Here is an 18,634-nt window from a genome sequence, read left to right as displayed (position 1 = left end):
TCAGGCCGTGCCAGACTGAATCAGAGTGACTCACCAGTTTTGGTACAGCACACAGCCTGCATGCAGACTTTGTATTCCCAACCCTTCTAGTTAACGGGGGAATCTATGGCAGAGCTGAGGCAGAGTGCTGTCATTGAGTTACATAATCAACAGAGGCGAGAGTGCGTGTGTGAGTGTGTGTGAGAGTGCGTGTGTGAGAGTGTGTGTGCGAGCTGCGTGAATGCACGAGGCATGCAGAAGCCAATCTGACGCAAAGCTGCTGAAGTTGGACTTTCAGCAACTGTAGAACAATGGAGTCCATGTATGACAACGCTGGTGTTTCTATGTTTTTTGTTTTTTTTTTTTTTAAAAAAAAAGAAGAAAACATTGACAAGGACGAGGGGAAAGAGGCGAGCAATAAGCCGGGTGTAAGAAGGTTCATCCTGCAAATTGAGCCAGTTGAGTCAGTGTTAAATCAAAAGGCTCTGGTTATTTATGTGTTGGGTGTTTCCATATTTGTATCTTGTTTTATGGGTTTCCAGGCGGAGGCAGCTTTTGAAACGGCCAAGGCAGCTTTCTACCTCAGGTGACACGCCACAAAGGGATCTCATGAGACAAAAGAAAAATTGTTTTTTTTGTTTTTGTTTTTTTAAAGAATACTTTCGGCACTACTGGTCTTTATTCAAAAGTAGCCTGACAGGAAGGGAGCAGGGAAAAGGAAGACATGCGGCAAAAGAACCAAAGACGGGAACTCAAGATGGCTGCGCCGAGGTTGATGACCTCCGTATGCTAGTCGTGTAGCGACAAAAGAAAAGTTAAAGTCAGTCTCTAACAGGTTTTCTACAGCCGACTTGAAAGGTCAGTTAATGGGAAGGGCATGTTGACCGACGTGCCTTTCGTCTAACCTTGCAGATATATTTCCATTATAAAATCTTAAACTATAGGAAGTTACTACAAAGCTCTACTGAAAAAAAGACTCTGAAATCAGGAATATGAGTTGATCTTAAAGCCGCGTGAACCAAAGCTCTATAACCATCATCATCAGAATCGTTAGTGTCAGAAATATCACTGTCCTCTTCAGAAGCTGCAAGCATTTTGTTGCATGTATAGGATTCTCATCTACAATGCTTAAAGTACGATGTGAGACATACAAACATCAGAGGTCACTGCTATTAAATAGATACACATCTGCAGCATCCCAGTACGCTGAGATTCTCCCAATGCAGGCTTGGCAGACATAGCTCAAACGTTTTCTGCCTATCTAGTCATTTAATATCAGATTACTATTTTCAGCTCTTATTGAATCCCATGAGTTAGGCAACAGAAAGGAGCTGTTTTGTTTTTTTCTTTGTAATGGGTTTTGCTTCTTTTTTTATGGGGCTGCAGGAGGACAGACTGGCCCAGGGCTCCATTTAGAGAAGCGCCATCGTTCCCATGCATGGATGGTTGCTTTCGTTTATTTGCAGTGCTGTGTGTTTGTGGACGGGCCAAGCTTTTGTACGCACGCAACTTTACATACATATGTATAAGCGCCCGCACCCCGCCATTTCCTTTTGGTGTAGAAGGCAATTTTCTGCCCACTTGGCATTAGACGTTTCTCCCGCTCAACGCTGCCATCTGGCTTCGGCAAGCGCCGTTGCAGAATTCCTCGAGGGACCCATCCGAGCGAGTCAGCGTCTGCCTTTAACAACAGTTTTGGGATCGGCCGTCCGCTGGGCTGGTGCTAACTCACCCCATTATGAGCGGGATGATAAAACTGACCTTGAAGCAGTTATGGGCCTTGGGATAATGGAAACCCACTGATAGAGAGCCCATGAAACACCACTCGGGCTTTGGTGACAAAAGAAAATAATGGTTTAACCACATCGCCACGTTCTGAGTTGTATTTAAAATTTTATTAGGGGACATTTTGCACACTGGTGCTCAACTACCAGTGACGAATTAAGGGATTCGTCAGTGTATCTATAATCACTGTAATTCTGCATGTTAGGAATGAAGACTTATGGTTTTAATAAAACTAGAACTAACTTTATATGATTTTTTTTTAGTGTATTTTCTCACTGTGAAATTAAAACCAATACAGTCAGCTCCTTCATGGACTCCAGGCTGAAATCTGCACTTACGTAAAAATGATAAAGCAAAAGCGACCAGTGGAGAAACACAAGTAGGTCAGACTGAGGCCATAGCATTTGTATGGGTCATGGTAAAAGTGCTCATATGTATGCAAGCTTATGGGCCCCCTGGGAGCATTGGGCTGACCTTGTAGCGTACTCTGATCTATGTCCTCATCTCCCCCCTTTGCCCTCTTTTCCTGATTCCTCCCTCTGTCTTCCCCTCCTTTCTTCTTTTTTTTTTATCACCACACTTCCCTCTCCTCAAACACCTGCCTCACATGCAATCCAACTCCACCTCATTCTTTTAATGTGTTTTCTGTTTGCCTTCTACACCCCACACATCCCCCCTGATGACTTCCTTTATTCGCGCGCTCTCGCTTTTTTACTCGTTCTAACTCCCCCTGTCCGTTTTCCTTATCCCCACTCGTCCTTTTTTCCATATCAACAGCCAGTCTGATAAATAATGCATCACAGCACATTACAAACATTAGTAGGGTTCTCTCGGCCCGTCAAAGAGAGCGAGGAGACGAGACGGTGGGGGGGAGAGGAATGGGTAGCTCCGTTTTTAAATAAGCGTTGTGGAGAACGGTCGGGGTTTGATACGATCCGCCGGAGAAGGTTGGAGGTGTGGGCTGAAATGTTTCGCCCCGTGTGGATGAGCTTCGCTTCGCCTGGAGAAAAAGCTTGCAGCATCATAAGGATGATGACTTTGTCCGCAATCTAAAAAAAAAAAAATATATTGACAATTTGCAAAACACACCAGAAAATAATAATATAAAAAAAAAAACTCAAAATTTTCTTTTACCTTTCATCCTTCAGACTGCACCACCTATTCCTCTCCTATGCTCTCCTCCTCCTCCTCTCCCTCCATCCCTCCTGGCAGCGTGGCGATTGGCATTATTAAAAATTGATTGGCGGAGAGCGTTTAGCAGGGTGGCGAGGCGGAGAGGGAAATTTTGACAGGCAGGAGTGAAATGAAAGGAGAGCCTCGGCGGACACAGTGTGGAAAGGTCTCAGTGGGGGACAGAGAGTGTGTAGATGTGCGTGCGTGTGTGTGTGTGTGTGTGTGTGTGTGTGTGTGTGTAAGTACTAAAAGAAGATTGGCCAGGACATTTTGTAGTGTGAACCAGCAGTTTGAGAACTAATGCAGGAGGAGTTTGTACTGTGGTGCCTGACTTAAAGCTTTCAACATTCGATGAAACGTCAATCAAGCCGGGCAATCAAGCTATGTGGCAAAAAACTAACAATCCACCTCCTCTGTACCGACGATGAAACATGGTGGTGACGACGCCACGCTGTGAGGATGCCTTTCATCAGTATGTGTAGGGAAGCTGGTTGGACTTTGAAATAAATGGAGCGAAATACAGGAGAGTCATCAGAGGAAACCTGTTAGGAGCTGCAGATGGGCTGAAACTGTGTCGGAGGTTCGCCTTCCAGCTGGTTAGCAAGCCTGAACATACAACAACTACAACAGTGAGGCTTAGAGAGAGGAAGTGGGTTAGAATGGCCAAGTTAAAAAAATGGCCCACGTCCAGCGTCTAGATAGAAAGACTTGGAGAACGGTTGCTTACAATCCTCCTCTGTTCAGTCTAACTGAGCTCCAGGTATTTTCTTCAGAAAATACGGCAGAGCTTTCCGTGTCCACAGCTGCAAAATGGCTGTTTTGCCTTACAAAGACTTGCATTTGAATAAATGTGTGCATGTGTGTGTGTGTGTGTGTGCATTCGTATCGATATTTAACACAGTGACTTATGATGGCACACGCATAGCTCTGCTGACCGCCTGTTTTCTCTCCTCCATCGTTCCAGTCCTCCCTCTGCTGATCCCTTCTCTCCCCCTTTCATCTCAGATCAAATAACATTTCCAGCCCATACTACCAACGAGCCATTTTCCCCCACTGGCCACGAGCGCTGCAGCTTTGGAGATTTCTAATACACTTAAATTGTCATTTGCTTGAGTCATTCTACAAAAAGTTGTATTGAGGCTGTGAGGTGAAAGCACGCAACCATTACATGATGCTAACTGGTCTCTTCTTCTTCTTCTTTCTCTCTTTTTGCTCCTGTTTTTTTTCTCAAACTGTCACAGATGAACAGACCGATCCAGGTGAAGCCAGCAGACAGTGAGAGTCGAGGAGGTAGTGTATGCCCTTCCTTGCTTTTTTTTTTTTTTTTACTTTATTTTCCTTCCACCCTCCCTTTCTTTTTACTCCAACCTTGCTGCCTGCACACATCAGCTTCACCATTATCTGTCCCGTCGAGACGACGGGCCTGCGCCTCGATGCGGGCTGACAGTGCAGCCCGGCCCCGGACCCTCCAGCGCTCAGAACGCATCATGTAAACAAACACCCCCCGCGCCCCCACCACGCCCGCCTCCGGCCGGCTCAGCCTGCAGCTCCTGTCTGTCGTCATATGCAACGTGAAGAAAAGCACACGTCTTGTCATGCAAGACAACAAAGTTGCCTCCTCTGTCAAAAACACCAGTAAAAATCAGTTTGCAACAATGCAAACCCTGTTTTGACTTGTGTCTCAGCAAAGTGCAGATTACAATTAGGAGTTCTGCAGGGGTAAAAGGTGTTTGGGGTTTGTTTTTTGGGGGGGGGTTTTCAAACGCAGGGAGCTTTATTGACAGCCAAGATGGCTTAAAGGAAATTTTCTATGTCTAGACATTTGGCGACCCACTCTTGACATCAATCACAGGGCTGCGCGAGATAAGACCGAAGTCATCTTTTTGTCCAGAGTGTCTCAGACCTTCAAGTGGTTAATATAACTGGCAACAAAGTGATTTTTTTTTCTTCTTTTTTTTTTATCCACAAGCAAGAGGGGAGAGAAGCAGCAGAAGTCTAGGGAGAGAAAGTAGAGGTGTTACCCTGTAGTAAAAAAAAAAAAAAAAAAAGAAAATAACCTTTAAAGAAAGGAAGAGAGGCTGTGCAACATCCTCCTCTATTTAGTCTGCCTGCTGTCGGGGTGTGTGGAGGGTGATTGATGGAGCGGGAGAAAACTGAAGCAAGCAGCGAGCGGGAGGAAACAAAGAGCGAGCGGCAGAAGACATGCATACGCGTCTGTAAGGGAGGTCTATCTGTTCCTGTACGGATGTCCTTCCCTCGCGTCTCTCATCTGTTCTCCACGCTGCGAAGTTTCAAAGCTAAACGCCGCGCCGCCAGGGCACAACGTCTCACAGAGCCGAGTGGAAAAGGGGAGCGCAGCGCCTGGCAGGGGGGGTTCAGACGCAACGGACGTTTCACGTTGTGTCGTGTTTCAGACACGAGATCTGTCTCGTTTTATCTGGACGATACAAAGCAGTGCATGACTGCGAATGGGGAGGAAAATAAAAAAAAAAAATAAAAAGAAGTAAATAAATAAAGGTGGTCCCTTTACTATGAAACAACAAAATAAAATACAGTGCAGCTTAATGAGTAAATCAGAGAAAAGTAGACTCACTAATCATAAAACCATAAAATCCACAGTAAAATTATCATTAGTTGTAGTAGTAGGAGTGGTAATTGCATTTTTATGACCTTTTGAACTTTAAGTGCCTTTTGGTCAGGCTGTCTGTGTAAAAGTGCCTGATTGATTGTTTTGACTTTGACTCTGAACTGAAATTTTATTTAAAAAGAGACAATGTACAATTAAATGAAGTGAATTTCACCATGTGACGCCCTGTGCCAGATTATAACTTTTAGGCATCACATCTGCAGTCCTTTGGCAGATCAGGTTCAGAAAAGAAAGTTTACAAACACTTAAAAAAGTTCTTCTGGCAGGCTAGATCAATTTTTGTTCAAAAACAGTTTGAAATCGTGTAAAATCATTCACGTCACAATTATATAGTATTTTGTGTTGGTCTATCATAAATTAATGACCACTTTTGCAAAAGAAAACATATTATTGCCAGTGTTCGTAACAAAAACCTGCTGCAGTTGCCAAAAGGATTCACAACTTAGTGATTTGAAAGTGGAATAATTAAAGTTCCTAATGTAGTCCGAAAATAAACGCAAATGTATTTATCAGTATAGAAACCCGACACATTTAAAGAAGTGACAGAAGTGTAAATCTACGGAGATTAAACGAAGCGCTAAAGACTGAGGAGTTTAGAGAAGGAAAGGCTTTGTTTGCATTGTTCCGAGTAAAACTGGCTTAAATAGAGATATTTGTTTACTGTCTGTTCATCAGGATAACAGGGAAAGTATTTCTTCCCTCATTGGTCTCCCCAGAAAACACAAGTGTGAACTTTGTTTAGCTTGGACAGTGGATCCAAAGTCAGCAAATCCAAATCCTTCCTGTATTGAACATAAAACACATTCATCATGAGTACGGATATTATAATGTTTCAAGATATTTAATTATGCATTTGGGTTTTTTGTTTTTTTTTCCCAGGTAGGAATATTCATACAACAAGCAACTTCATTAAATCCCCAGATATAGGAAAAGTTTTAAATGAACGCCAATTTTCTAAAATCTAGTTTAGAATTACACACACAGGCTCAGACACATACATAACGGATAACCCCACTAATATCTAATATTTGGATGAATGCTATTTAGCAAGCTGAAGAGAAATCATGTTACGGTCCAGGCTTTGTTGCGGCTGAAGATTTGACCACTTTTCTTTCTTTGTCTTTCCTTTTTTTTTTAGAAAGGGTAGAGAGTTCATTTAAATTGTTTGGTTTCCTGGCACTGATTCTGATTTCAGTCATGGTCCACAAATGATCAGTATGACCGAGATCAGGGCTTCTGGACCGCCACAGAGAAAGCTCAATGCAAGGCTTCTGTGATTAATTTTGATGCGTTTTGGATCGTTGTCAGGTCGGGAAACCCGGCTTTCAGGCCGTCTGGGCCAAAACCGTCAGCTTTAGATGGGAGGAAGATGCTCGTGATGTTCAAGACCTACCCAGGAGAAAACACCAGCACACCAGAGTCACAACCAAATCCCCCACAAAGAAACGTTTTCTGGTCAGATTTTATAAAGACTGAGCTGTTTGGTTCCAGTGACAGAGAAGGAAAGGAAAGGCTTTCAGGCCTAAGAACTCTGCATCAAATGGCAAACCCGGTGGTGGCAGCGTCATGCTGAGGATCTGTTTTCTCTGACAGTGATACTAATGAATTGCACAAAGTGGGTGGAAAAATGAAAATAAGAGACTCCCTTCAAATTATTTCACTTTACCTCAGATAAACAGCTCTGTGGTTGAAATTCGGGGCGTAGCTCGGTGTCGCGACCGGACCGTGATCCCAAACACACACACATCCAAACTGGGTTTGGACCAGATAAACCTGAACAACTTTAAGCTTCTGGATTGACTCCAGCTTCAGCCCCATAAAAAATGAATAGATCGCACTTTAAAGCAAGAGAACCAATCGATAAAAAGGAGCGTTACCGATTCTGATAAGAGGAGGAGTGAAACCTTTGGCCAGAAATATGCCTGAGGCCTGCTGATGGCTACAAAAAAAAGAGGTTTAGCTGTGACTTGCTAGAGGATATTTATCCGAATATTTGTGTGTGAGCCTGTTGTAGTGTTTTGTAACTTTGCTCTGTCTGGAGGCCAACCGTTCCTTTACAATGTTTGTTCCAACGGAGAAACACATCCGACTGTCCGGACGACAAATCCAACTTACAACTGGAGATTAAACGTTGAAAATAAACTGAAGTATCTGCCAAGCCTTTAAAGAATATAAAATATTAACTGTGTCCCAAACGTATACAGGTTTGTTGGAAGAGTTAGAATGCCTGGTGCTTAGAAAACGAAGTCAAGATCGACACTTTGTCTGCCTGATATTGTAGCTGAAGAATAAAAAAAAAACACTATTTCAAAATATCATATAACAAGGTACAGCTTATTTTAAGCTATTCATTTGTAGGTATTTATATTGTGATATTAATGTTGGGAAAGTTAGGCTTTCTAATAAAATTGTGCTTTAAGTTGAGATGTTGGAAATCTATAAGACATCACATTTGAAACCAACGCGACTGTGAATAAAGAGGATTTCTGATATTAGTCGTAAAATAAGAGATTTTTTTTTAAACATTCCAGTAAAACTTCAGTAAAGATCAGGACGATGCACTGACACATACTGTCTGCACGTGTGTGAATAAGTGAGCTGCTCATAATACTCAGATTTCACCTCATGTTTCCCACGAAGAAGCTAAGGAGAGTCGTGTGTCTGTCTGCATAGGTGTGTGTCCTCCCACTGTGATACGAGGTGCACTCTTGTAAACACTCGTCGTTCCAACCCAGCCCACCCGGTGCAAGGCCGGAGCGCAGATTAGTCTTGTTGACTTGGCAAGGACGCCCTGTTAAGCACAGGCGGAGGGGCGGGGGAACGGACGCTGGGCGCAGCCGGCCCGCGCGCGCCCTCACACTGCAGGCGCCCGCCGAGAATCCGCATCTGCACACGCGTTAATTCGCAGAACGTGTTTTTTTTTTTTTTTTCCCCCGCAGGCGATTGCTCTGCGGCTCATCAATTTCTCAACATACACATCCATTCCCCGCAAATCTGAATGTTTATGGGATGTGAGGAAAGGAAACATGTCGATGCACTCCTTTCGTCAAATGTAAGCCGGTGCTCTGGTCCACCTTTAAAACCCAAGAATCATAGATTGGACTTGTGTTAGACTACAAGAACACTTCCAGAAACTTGTATATCAAAACCTTTGATCAGTAAATCAGTCCTAAATATTATATTTTAATGCTATATACATTCATAACACAAATTTCAAGCGTCATTTTGTGTTAATTTTGATGACTAGAGCCAATGTAAACTCAAGATCCGGAAAAATATTTTTACGGAGACCCATGTATCTTAATTCAATACAACGGCCATTGTTCCTTTTTCCTCAATTTCCTGTATTTGCTGAATGATGTTAAAGCAGGAATTGGTAGTTTTAGGATAATAGGCACTCGTCAAGACCTGGTGGAAAATGAAATTAGCATTTCACAAGAAGATATGATCAAATTTACTACTATATTGACCCTGTTCTTTTCTTTAATGTCTTGCGAGTTTATCCTTTTTGGTCGAATTTAAGAGACCTATAGACGACAAAGTAGGTTGTAAGTCTGCAGAAACTAAAGAATTGTTCAAACTAATAATAGGAAAAATGTTTTTGTTGTTATTTCATACAGTTTTGCTGTTAAAACTATATAGTTCTATGTTGTAAAAATGTTATATTTCCATGCAAATTAATGTAGCCATGAGTTGCACTCAAGCTGGTCTTTGGCCACTGATTGAACCGCAGTTTTTGATGCACAGTTAATAACGAAGCCTGCAAGCTTGTGGTTTCCACGCAGAGTAAGATCCGGTGGAGCTGAACTTAGACTGCAGCTAGATTTGAGCCCTGAAGACAGGAACACCAACGCATCTGTCTTTTCTCCTGCCTGACACCTGCGACAGGTGCAATTCCTTATCTACAGGAAGTAGGATCTTCTGATTCTGAGAAAAAAAAAAAAAGTCAGGTTCATGTGACAGGCTCCGGCCATAAAATATAACGTGTTATTTTAGTTTCTTTCTCTCTTTTAGCAAACTTTCAAAAGAACCTGTGCTGTGGCTGTTACTCGCTCGCGGCTTGCAGACAGGAAATTATCTCTCAAAACAAAAGGTCTAATAAGCGCCGTCCAACCTTCAGAAAAGAGCTCTTTATCTTCCTTTGATTTCTCTTGTATGTTATTGTCGTAGCAGTATTACATGTTTTAAAATCAGCAGGAGTGACTACCCAGCTCTCAACAGAGTTTAAAAAAAAAGAAGAGCTTTTTAATGACTTGCAAAATTAAAGCACAGCCAGAAGTGGAAAGAGGGAAGCTTTCCACAGCCTGTTTGTGCCGTGGCATTATTACCGGCACAGAGTCCAGATGGTACAAAGCAAGGGGCTGCAGATGAAGTCCAGAACGAATTGAATAACTGCAGCATTTATTTACTCCAGCGCCGCCGTACCAGCCTCTTCAGATGTGGAGTCGATGAACAGAAGTGAGTTTTCAACTGATGGCAACATCTTCCCTTAGACTCACTGCTAAAAAGCATTTTCAACGACAACAATAAAACGCTATTGAGAACAGCTGATAACTTTTGGACTGGTTTTAAAGGGCATTTTGAACTACTTTCGTTCCTCAGTTGTTAAATACTAATAAAAACAGCAAAATGACTTTCAAGTAAACTGGTATTATCTATCATTTAACTAGTATTTCTGAATATCTTTCTATAAATGCTTTAAATGGCCGTTTGTTTGTTTTTTTTTTAACCACACTGTTCGTTCAGCACCGCTAAAGTACTCTACCGCCGTCGCGCCTCGGCAGATCTGCCTCGCGTTTCAGTGGCAATATGGTGCTTTAGGTTAATTAAATAAACGTTGTCATCCCTGCAAAGAGCAGCCAAAATGTTCACTATGCCAAGCCTTGTTTGGAGCAAAGTAGCACGGTCCCTCAAAGAACCCAAGACCAAAAAAAAGGAGCCGAGAAGAATCCATTTAAAGTTAACTTTTTTGGCATGTTTGGTGTTGAAGGCTACGTTAAAAGTGGGGCTATTGTTTTTAAATAGCTGCAGATTGGCTTTCTGCACACAAATCCATCTAATAACATCGCTCACAGTGACATGGGAAAACACATTTTCTTTTAAAAATAACATCTCCTCTAGCTGTCAATTATTTCGATGCCCTCAATAATTGGGGCCCAGATAAGCCTTTGTGAAAGTCCGTTGAGGGCTACACCATCTGCTTTTGCTATCCCCAATTCTGCCCAACTAAACCAGGCTGCCACGGATTCATAATGTTTTGACGCATTGAAAAAATCCTGCGGCATGAGATCTGCAACTCTGAGACACCAAATGTTCGGCACTGGTACGAAACTGGCAGAAAGGCTTTTCAAATGTCTCAGCAACAACCTGATAACAACCTTGTTTTACCTCTTGCTACACTGTGTAGACGCTCTATCTGCACCGATGAAGATTTACTCCCATTTTCATCCCTAGATGGTCAGAGACGAATGAAACTAGACAGTGATGGCATGCTGAAATTCTGTCTTGAATCAGTAAAATGCTGTAAATTTTACCCGTTATCCCAACACACAGGCACAAACGATCACGTCCTTTAAAGACGCAATGGCATTTGACGGTGTACCTCAAAAAAGTGACCAAAATTTTCAACACTACAGCATTTATGTTGCTTTTGCTGCGTTACGTAACGCACGAACGACACGCGTGCTTGTGCATTACCTCCAGTATCAAAACTGATCCACGCTAAGGCTTTCGCTAAACCTGCCTTTGATACCTTTTCTGTGTATTCCTAAGGCTTCCATCTGAAGGCACATCTGATCCTCTGATCATGACCTCCTCTCCCTTTCTTTTAGAAGACAGAAAGCTCTTCGTGGGCATGCTTAACAAGCAGCAGTCAGAAGATGACGTGCGGCGCCTCTTTGAGTCCTTCGGCAGCATCGAGGAGTGCACCATCCTCCGAGGTCCCGACGGGAACAGCAAAGGTAGAATTTGTGACAATGATGACTTTTCTTTGCTTTTCTTTCCTTACCTCTCTGACACAAGTGAGCAAGCTCATGACCACGAAAGGAAATGCAATATGAAACAACTGTTTCATTCTGCAAATTTTAACATAAGACAAACCCGAACGAAGGAAGGAAAATTAACTAAACTTCCTTGTTTAACCTCAGGCTTTAACCTCGGGTGCATAAAAAATAAAAAGACAAAAAAAAAATGATCGTTTTAAAATGCTCTCAGGGTGCTCCACGAGTTCACTGGATAAAGTTCAGCAGCCAATCAATGAGGTTCAGTGATACCTAAGCTTGATAATCGCAGTGCGCTTGATCATTCTGAGTCCTGCATGAAGCGCCATTAACCAGGCTCCGTCAGCTCGCTTACTCAGCTGGATTTGCCCAATAATTACTGTGAACGTGACCATTCAGATTCATCAGTGACACTTGTACTGACAAGTGAAAAAGCGTCAGAATGCGGCGGGTCCCACACTCGGTAATGGTGCCAAGGCGGCTCGTTTTGTCGAGCATTCCTTGTAACAAAGTGCAAGGAGCTGGACTCCCACTCAGGTTTTTTTTGTGTGTGTGTGTTGTTGTTACTAGAAATGCTGTTGCTTTTGTTCTCACCTTACTCGTTTTTTTCTACTCTCCTCAGGTTGTGCGTTTGTAAAGTACTCGTCTCACGCTGAAGCTCAGGCGGCCATCGGTGCACTACACGGCAGCCAGACGATGCCTGTGAGTATCCTGTGGCTGTGAAGAGAGAGAGAGAAAGAAAACGATGAGCCACACAGACAAAACAGTCAAATAGCACTTGATTGCCTTCTTAAAGTTTTAAACTTTGTCATCCCCATGGAGGAGGTTTGTCCTTTGGATGCAACCCATCCTACATTTTTCAGTGGAGTGAGCACCAACTGTAGCTTTGAGGCCGCTGCCTTGGCAGGAAGCATAAAAGCACATGTGTGTGCAGCATGGGGGTGCAAGTACAAATGAAAGCTTATGTCCTCTGTCAATCGAACCACACTAACTTGTCCTGCCGGGTGTGTGCACGTGTGTGTGTGTGGGTGTGGGTGGGTGTACAGGGTGCCTCGTCCAGTCTGGTGGTAAAGTTCGCTGACACGGATAAGGAGCGCACCATCCGCCGCATGCAGCAGATGGCCGGTCAGATGGGCATCTTCAACCCCATGGCCCTGCAGTTTGGAGCTTACGGAGCCTACGCCCAGGCAAGAGTCACATAGATACGGTTTTTTGTTTGTTTTTTTTCCTTCAAGAGTTACTTATGGCAAATAGTGTTAAACTCAAATTGTGACTATACTGTTCCCCCTTGAACCGGTTCACATTTGTCATGTTGCAACCACAACCTTTAAAGCTGCAACTTTTATAGAAAAATTTTTTCGTTTTGTTTGTTTTTTGTTAAAACCATCATTGGGACAGTAATCTGTGAAAACATTGTTCTCCTCCACTCCCTCCCTGTGCTACTATTGCTGTCTGAAGAGATGTATCGTTTCCACACAAAAACAACCAACCAGAGTGTGTTAGTGCTGTCAATCATCCTCTTGTACATGCTGCTAAGTGTACTAATAACATAACGTTAAAAGAAAACTGTTCATCCACTGTCATTGGTGCCCATGCTAACTAGACTTTGCATTTATGGCTGGCCCTGCTGTCTGGAAGAAGCTACAGCGGCAATGGGGGGTGAGCAGCACATACATAAGCATGATTGACAGCAATAATAACTGATTAGCTGTTTCGAGAAGGCAGAGGAGTTTGCTTTTTTCACAGATTTTCTGTCTCATACCGGACTGTCATTTCACAACATAGTGACAGTTTCAACAAATTAGTAAAATAAAAATATATATTTTTAGAAGTAACATTCTGCAACTTTAATGTGGTTTATTTGGATTTTAGTTGGGATACTGATAAAAGTAATAATTACACAAAAAGAATTAAGAAATTAAAACTAGAAGTTTGGAGATGTTTTATTTCCACCTTCCTGAGTTGATATTTTGTAGAACCGCTGCAAGTCTATTGAGGGATATTTCTACCAGATCTGAAACCCTGGTGAGGCCCATTTCATTGTTATTTAGGTCGTGCTCCATTTTATTTTGTGCTGTTAGCGTAAAGAGGCTGAAGCTTTGGACATTTTAACTTGTAAAGAATTTTGCTGGCCACGTGTCATTTTCTCTCCACGTCACGATGAGTCGCCCTTCGGTGAAAGTCTATGTAACGGTAATAAAACACATTGAATATGAGGTTTGAACATGGCAGAATGTGGCAAAAGTTCAAGGGCTGTGTAAACAGCTCCGAAAGGCTCTATAAATACCAAATAATGTCCGAAGAGGAAATGGAGGTCATGTCAGATTTTCGCGTTAGTGTTAAAAAACAGGAGCTCGGTTTGGGGAATAGATATTCTGTAAGAATCAATACCCGGTTTCTACCTAATAGCCTCTTTTTCTTGTCTCTGCGCTGTACCTCATTTCACTTTATAGCCCTACTTCTTCCTTTTATCTGTCTTTCTCATCTCAGTGACCTCACAGACAGCGGCATTCCTTTTATTACTCTCTGCTCTGCTTTCTAATCCCATCTCCTCCCCTTCCTCCTCCTCATCCTCCTCCTCCGCCTGCAGGTGCAGCAGCAGGCAGCGTTGATGGCGTCTGTAGGACAGGGGGGCTACCTCAGTCCTATGGCAGCCTTTGCAGCAGCCCAGATGCAGCACATGGCCACCATCAATGGCCTCCCCGGAGCACCGCTGACCCCCACGTCAGGTAATAGCGCTGCAGGTCAGGGGTTAAAGGTCTGTGGGGAATAGCTAGCATGAAGGTAGCATTCTTGAGTCTAAAAAAATAGAAGAATTTCGGGTAAGTTTTTTATTTCTTTTTTTTTTAATATATTAGGTGAAACTGGACATCAGCGGTTTGTTCCCGATGATCTTTCACTTCAAAAGTAGACTGAATATTAAGAAAAGAAAGAACTTCCGTGAAGAATAGCAAGATTATCAGCACCGAACAAGTCTCTCTCAGACAACAATTTACTTTAAGTCTTGTCAGAGGCGTCAATAATAATAACCGTGGAGCTGAAAGTGAAAATAGAGCCACTCAGAAGGCATTAAAGCAAATGGATCAAATTCCAAGAATCCAACAGCGGCTGGGAAGATGTCGACACCTTTTTTTCTTTTTTTCCCACTGCTCTGCAGGATTAGCTCAGCGACTCAGGTCTAATGGCTGTTGTGTAACCCTGAGGGCCACACGGGGCCAAGAAATCAGCCCTGACATTTAGTGTCTTCACCGGTCTACTGGACCAGCCCCTCCGACATTTTCGTGTCTCGGTAGCTGGTGGAAACCAAACTTTCCCATCGTGTCTTCAGGAAGAGATTAAAACAAAAAATAAAATGACAATGTTTGTCAATGTTTCTGTGACTGCAGGTGGCAGCACTCCCCCGGGCATTAGCGCCCCCACAGTGACCAGCATCCCCTCCCCCATTAGCGTTAATGGTTTTACTGGCATGCCGCCGCCCCAGGCGAACGGCCAGCCGCCGGCAGAAGCTGTCTTCACCAACGGGATCCACCATTACCCGGGTAGGTTTGATCGTCTTCGGAGCAGCCATTAAGAAGTCACAGAAACAGCTGATTTTTTTTTTCCCCGTTCTATTTGCTGTGCTTGAAAATAGCAAAACTTTATAGACACAGACCAGTTAGAAACATGGTTCCAGATTGCATATCTTACCAGCTCTAAAGCATGTTGTTAAGGTCAAATAAATGGCGTGCAGTCCTGACGGTGCGAGTGTGAGCTTGTGTGGTGAGCCGTGGCTCGTGCTTTTTTTTTAATTTTTTTTTAGCCTTTCTGTGAGGGGATGGTCGAAGAAAAATCTATCTGCTTTCTCCCTTTACACTCTTGTCTCCACAGTGTTGCAGGAGGTGGTTTTTAGGGAGGACTCGGAGAAAAACGGCCTGGGCGTGGCTCCGCGGAGTTGTTTTGGGGTTCAGGGTGGCTGCTTCCTCTCCTCTCTCTCTGAAGGTAGCGCTCCTCTCCCACCCGCCCTCACTCTCATCTCTCACCAGGCTTGAAACGGTCAGGAAGATCCGAACCCTAAATATTTTGGGGGCGGGGGGTTCGGGCTGTTGTGACATTTCTGGAGAAAACTGGGAGGGATTCTAATCTCTAAATTATTTTCTTTTTTTTTTTTTGCAGAAAATATCTCAAATCTCGTATATTGTATATGTATCCTCTAAATAGATCTTCCTATTAACTAAAAACGTTAGTTTTTCAAAAACTACATAAACTGTACATAAGCAACTTGTACAGCGCCTTCCAAAAGTATTAACAAATTCCGTCTGTGTGAAATTCAACATCAGGGCAAACGCATTTGTTCTACGAAAGCCTCCGAGAACGTCAGGAAACAAACCGCGTCTAGAAGAACGAAGAACTTGTCGGGGAGATAAAGACCGCTTCATCCGTCTTCTAAAAATAAAGACCAAGACTGATGTAGAGAGACAGACCGGGCAAGAAGGGCATTGATCCGAAAAGCAGCCTGCAGGCCGTTGGTAGCTCTGGGGGAGCTGCAGTGATTCACAGCCGAGACGGTAGAACGTGTTCGCAGGACATCGTTCAGATAAGCGCTCCACAAATATGACCTTTATGAAAGAATGACAAAAAAGAAACCCCCGCCCACCCCCCCCTTTTTTTTTTTGCAATACTTTAAGAATCCTTTTTTGAAGTTTGTAGAACATTAACAAAACATAAGCTACATGTCAACTTCCCTTCCTGACCCACCCCAAAAGTACAAAAATAAATAAAATCCAGGAGAGCAAGCCAACACAAAGGAAGATCGTGAAATGTAGCAAGCTTTTAACATGACTATAAAGAATCTAATAGGTCGCTAGCATGGCGTCTACGTAGGTCACCTAGCTAGTGACCCACCATGCTAGATCTCTAGCAACTCTTGTTGAATGTGTAGAAAACCTTGAATTGCTGCTCACAGATAAACTTTGTCTAATCAGACTGAGCTGAAGAAGTAACTGAGAAAGGTTTCAGTCTTCTCCCGTCTCCCTGGAGGCAAACCTGGCGGATCTGCACAGTATTGACTCAGCATGCCGGACACAAATAATGAACCATATTTTTCCAGACTTTTACTTGTACATAATGTTTTTTGTAAAAAATCCCTTTCCTTCCACTTTAAAGCAATTCACCGCTTTATGTTGGTCTATCAAATGGAAGATTGCAATAACAGGCGATCTAAATGTGCAGAGTTTCAAGGTGTACTTCTGCGAGGCACCGTATCAGGGAATGACAAAATATCCTCTAAAATTTGCAATTAAATGACATTTTGAAAGTCGGATGTTTCTAAAGTTTAAACAAGCAGAAACATCAAAGTGAGACACTTCCTGCTCGAGGGACTTGGAAAAAGGCAAGAGTGTGATCTGGCCTTTTTGCAAATCTTGACCTGAGAGTAACCTTTGCCTGTTGCCCCCCCCTCCAGCAAAATATCGTTTCCCAGGTTGGAAAAGAAAGCTACAATATGATTTCACACTCTGTAACTTTTATAGAGCTCTATTTTAGCCCTTACCTCTCCTCTTTCCTCCAGGCCATCTGTGACTGTGTCGCTGTCGGTTCACGGTGTTCGATACTCTCTCGGCTGTTTCGAGTCATATTGGGTCTATCGGTGTGTGTGCGTGTGTGTGCGTGTGTGTCTCTGTGTGCGTCCTCTCTCAGTGGGGTCTGCTCTGTGTGCATGCGCTACATGTGGAAACAGACGGGTAGAAAAACACACGCGCGCTCAGGTACGAACCGGATGTGCGGCGCCAACTCGTGGCGACAGATGCGTCCGCCGCTGTGCGTTTAGCTCTCTGTGGAATGAAAACCATTTTGTAGGATCTGGATTTGCATGACAGGGAGTTTTTGTTTGTTTCTCTATTTTTTCCTGTGGTGGTGTGTTTTTGTCTCTTTGCTCAAAGTTGTACTTGTTTTCAAGAATAGCACACTAGAGCTACTTTGAAAATGCTTCAGCAGGAGCATGAAGTGAAAAGTTTTGGACACACTGAAGGAAAAGCGAGCTGCCTCTAACCTCCCTGTCTGTTCTCCTTCGCTCCCCTTGTTATCTTTTCCTCCGTGCCCTCTCTTCCATCTACATTCTCCGTCCGTCTCCCCGTCTCACCTCTCTCCTCCTCCTCTCTTTTTCCCGCTGAAGCAGCTCAGAGTCCCACTGCGGCCGACCCTCTCCAGCAGGCTTACACAGGAGTCCAGCAGTACGCAGGTCTGTCCGTCACTCTGTCCCTCCGGAGCTCATCCGTGTGTCTGTCTTGAGCGGCACTGGTGGCTGCGAGTTTACATCTGAGACCCTTTTTAAAAAAAAAATTTAAAAAATAGAGTAGTGCAAAGATAAGCACTCCTGTTTTCAAATGAGGTATTTTGATCATGTAGCGTTCCCGTCTTTTCGGTCCAAACTGGATCAGTTTATTCTCTCCCGGGCGGTGTTTGTGCAACACGTAGACTCCATTGTGTACGCTATCTAATCGATTGCTTGCTGTGCTCCTGCATATATCACATTGTTTGTATGTATTCGAGTGTGCGCTGTATTCATGACTGTTATCTGATGCGCGGCGTGTGTGTGTGTGTGTGTGTGTGCGCGCGTGTGTGTGTGTGTCTTTGTGTGGGTCTCAGCAGCCTACCCCGCCGCATACGGTCAGATCAGCCAAGCCTTCCCCCATCCTCCACCCATCATTCCACAGCAGCAACGAGAAGGTAACACACACACGCACACACACACATACACGCACACAGTACTGCAAACATTTCATTTTGCTTTGCTTTTCTTTCAAGCTCTTACTGCGTTTTTCTTCTTTGTGTCTGAGTCATTCAGGCAGCTCTTCAACACAACAGCGTACTATTTTAAATCGGATCAACCGAGGCGAATCTAAATGCCCCAATTTTGTTCTCCGTAATTTATGACAAATAATTTTGAGAAGATGAAAGGTCCTTAAAAGTGAATTTTGAATCAAAGTAACAGGATAAAAAAACGGAGTATCTCCAACTTTGCTGTAAACCTGCTCACATAAACTTGATGACCCCGAGGAGTAGCAGGCTCATGTCC

General features: G+C 43.5%; 1 protein-coding gene across 13 annotated transcripts in view; it reads left to right on the top strand.

Moving 5' to 3' along the window:
• The window catches only part of celf4 (CUGBP, Elav-like family member 4), a 225,750-nt gene that overhangs the window by 199,487 nt on the left and 7,629 nt on the right, over nucleotides 1–18,634 (top strand). For 7 of the 13 annotated variants that reach the window (XM_044122864.1, XM_044122863.1, XM_044122865.1 and 4 more), the window contains 9 exons: nucleotides 4,179–4,227; nucleotides 11,416–11,544; nucleotides 12,206–12,285; nucleotides 12,630–12,770; nucleotides 14,174–14,312; nucleotides 14,970–15,122; nucleotides 15,451–15,561; nucleotides 17,732–17,797; nucleotides 18,205–18,285. In XM_044122864.1, coding sequence (XP_043978799.1) covers nucleotides 4,179–4,227; nucleotides 11,416–11,544; nucleotides 12,206–12,285; nucleotides 12,630–12,770; nucleotides 14,174–14,312; nucleotides 14,970–15,122; nucleotides 15,451–15,561; nucleotides 17,732–17,797; nucleotides 18,205–18,285 — 949 coding nt within the window. The remainder of the gene's footprint in view (nucleotides 1–4,178; nucleotides 4,228–11,415; nucleotides 11,545–12,205; nucleotides 12,286–12,629; nucleotides 12,771–14,173; nucleotides 14,313–14,969; nucleotides 15,123–15,450; nucleotides 15,562–17,731; nucleotides 17,798–18,204; nucleotides 18,286–18,634) is intronic. The other 6 variants (XM_044122869.1, XM_044122859.1, XM_044122862.1 and 3 more) reach the window with 4 other exon arrangements.

Source organism: Gambusia affinis, linkage group LG07 (assembly GCF_019740435.1).
Source record: "Gambusia affinis linkage group LG07, SWU_Gaff_1.0, whole genome shotgun sequence".
Classification (NCBI taxonomy): domain Eukaryota; kingdom Metazoa; phylum Chordata; class Actinopteri; order Cyprinodontiformes; family Poeciliidae; genus Gambusia; species Gambusia affinis.
This window is presented reverse-complemented; position numbering and strand designations above follow the sequence as displayed.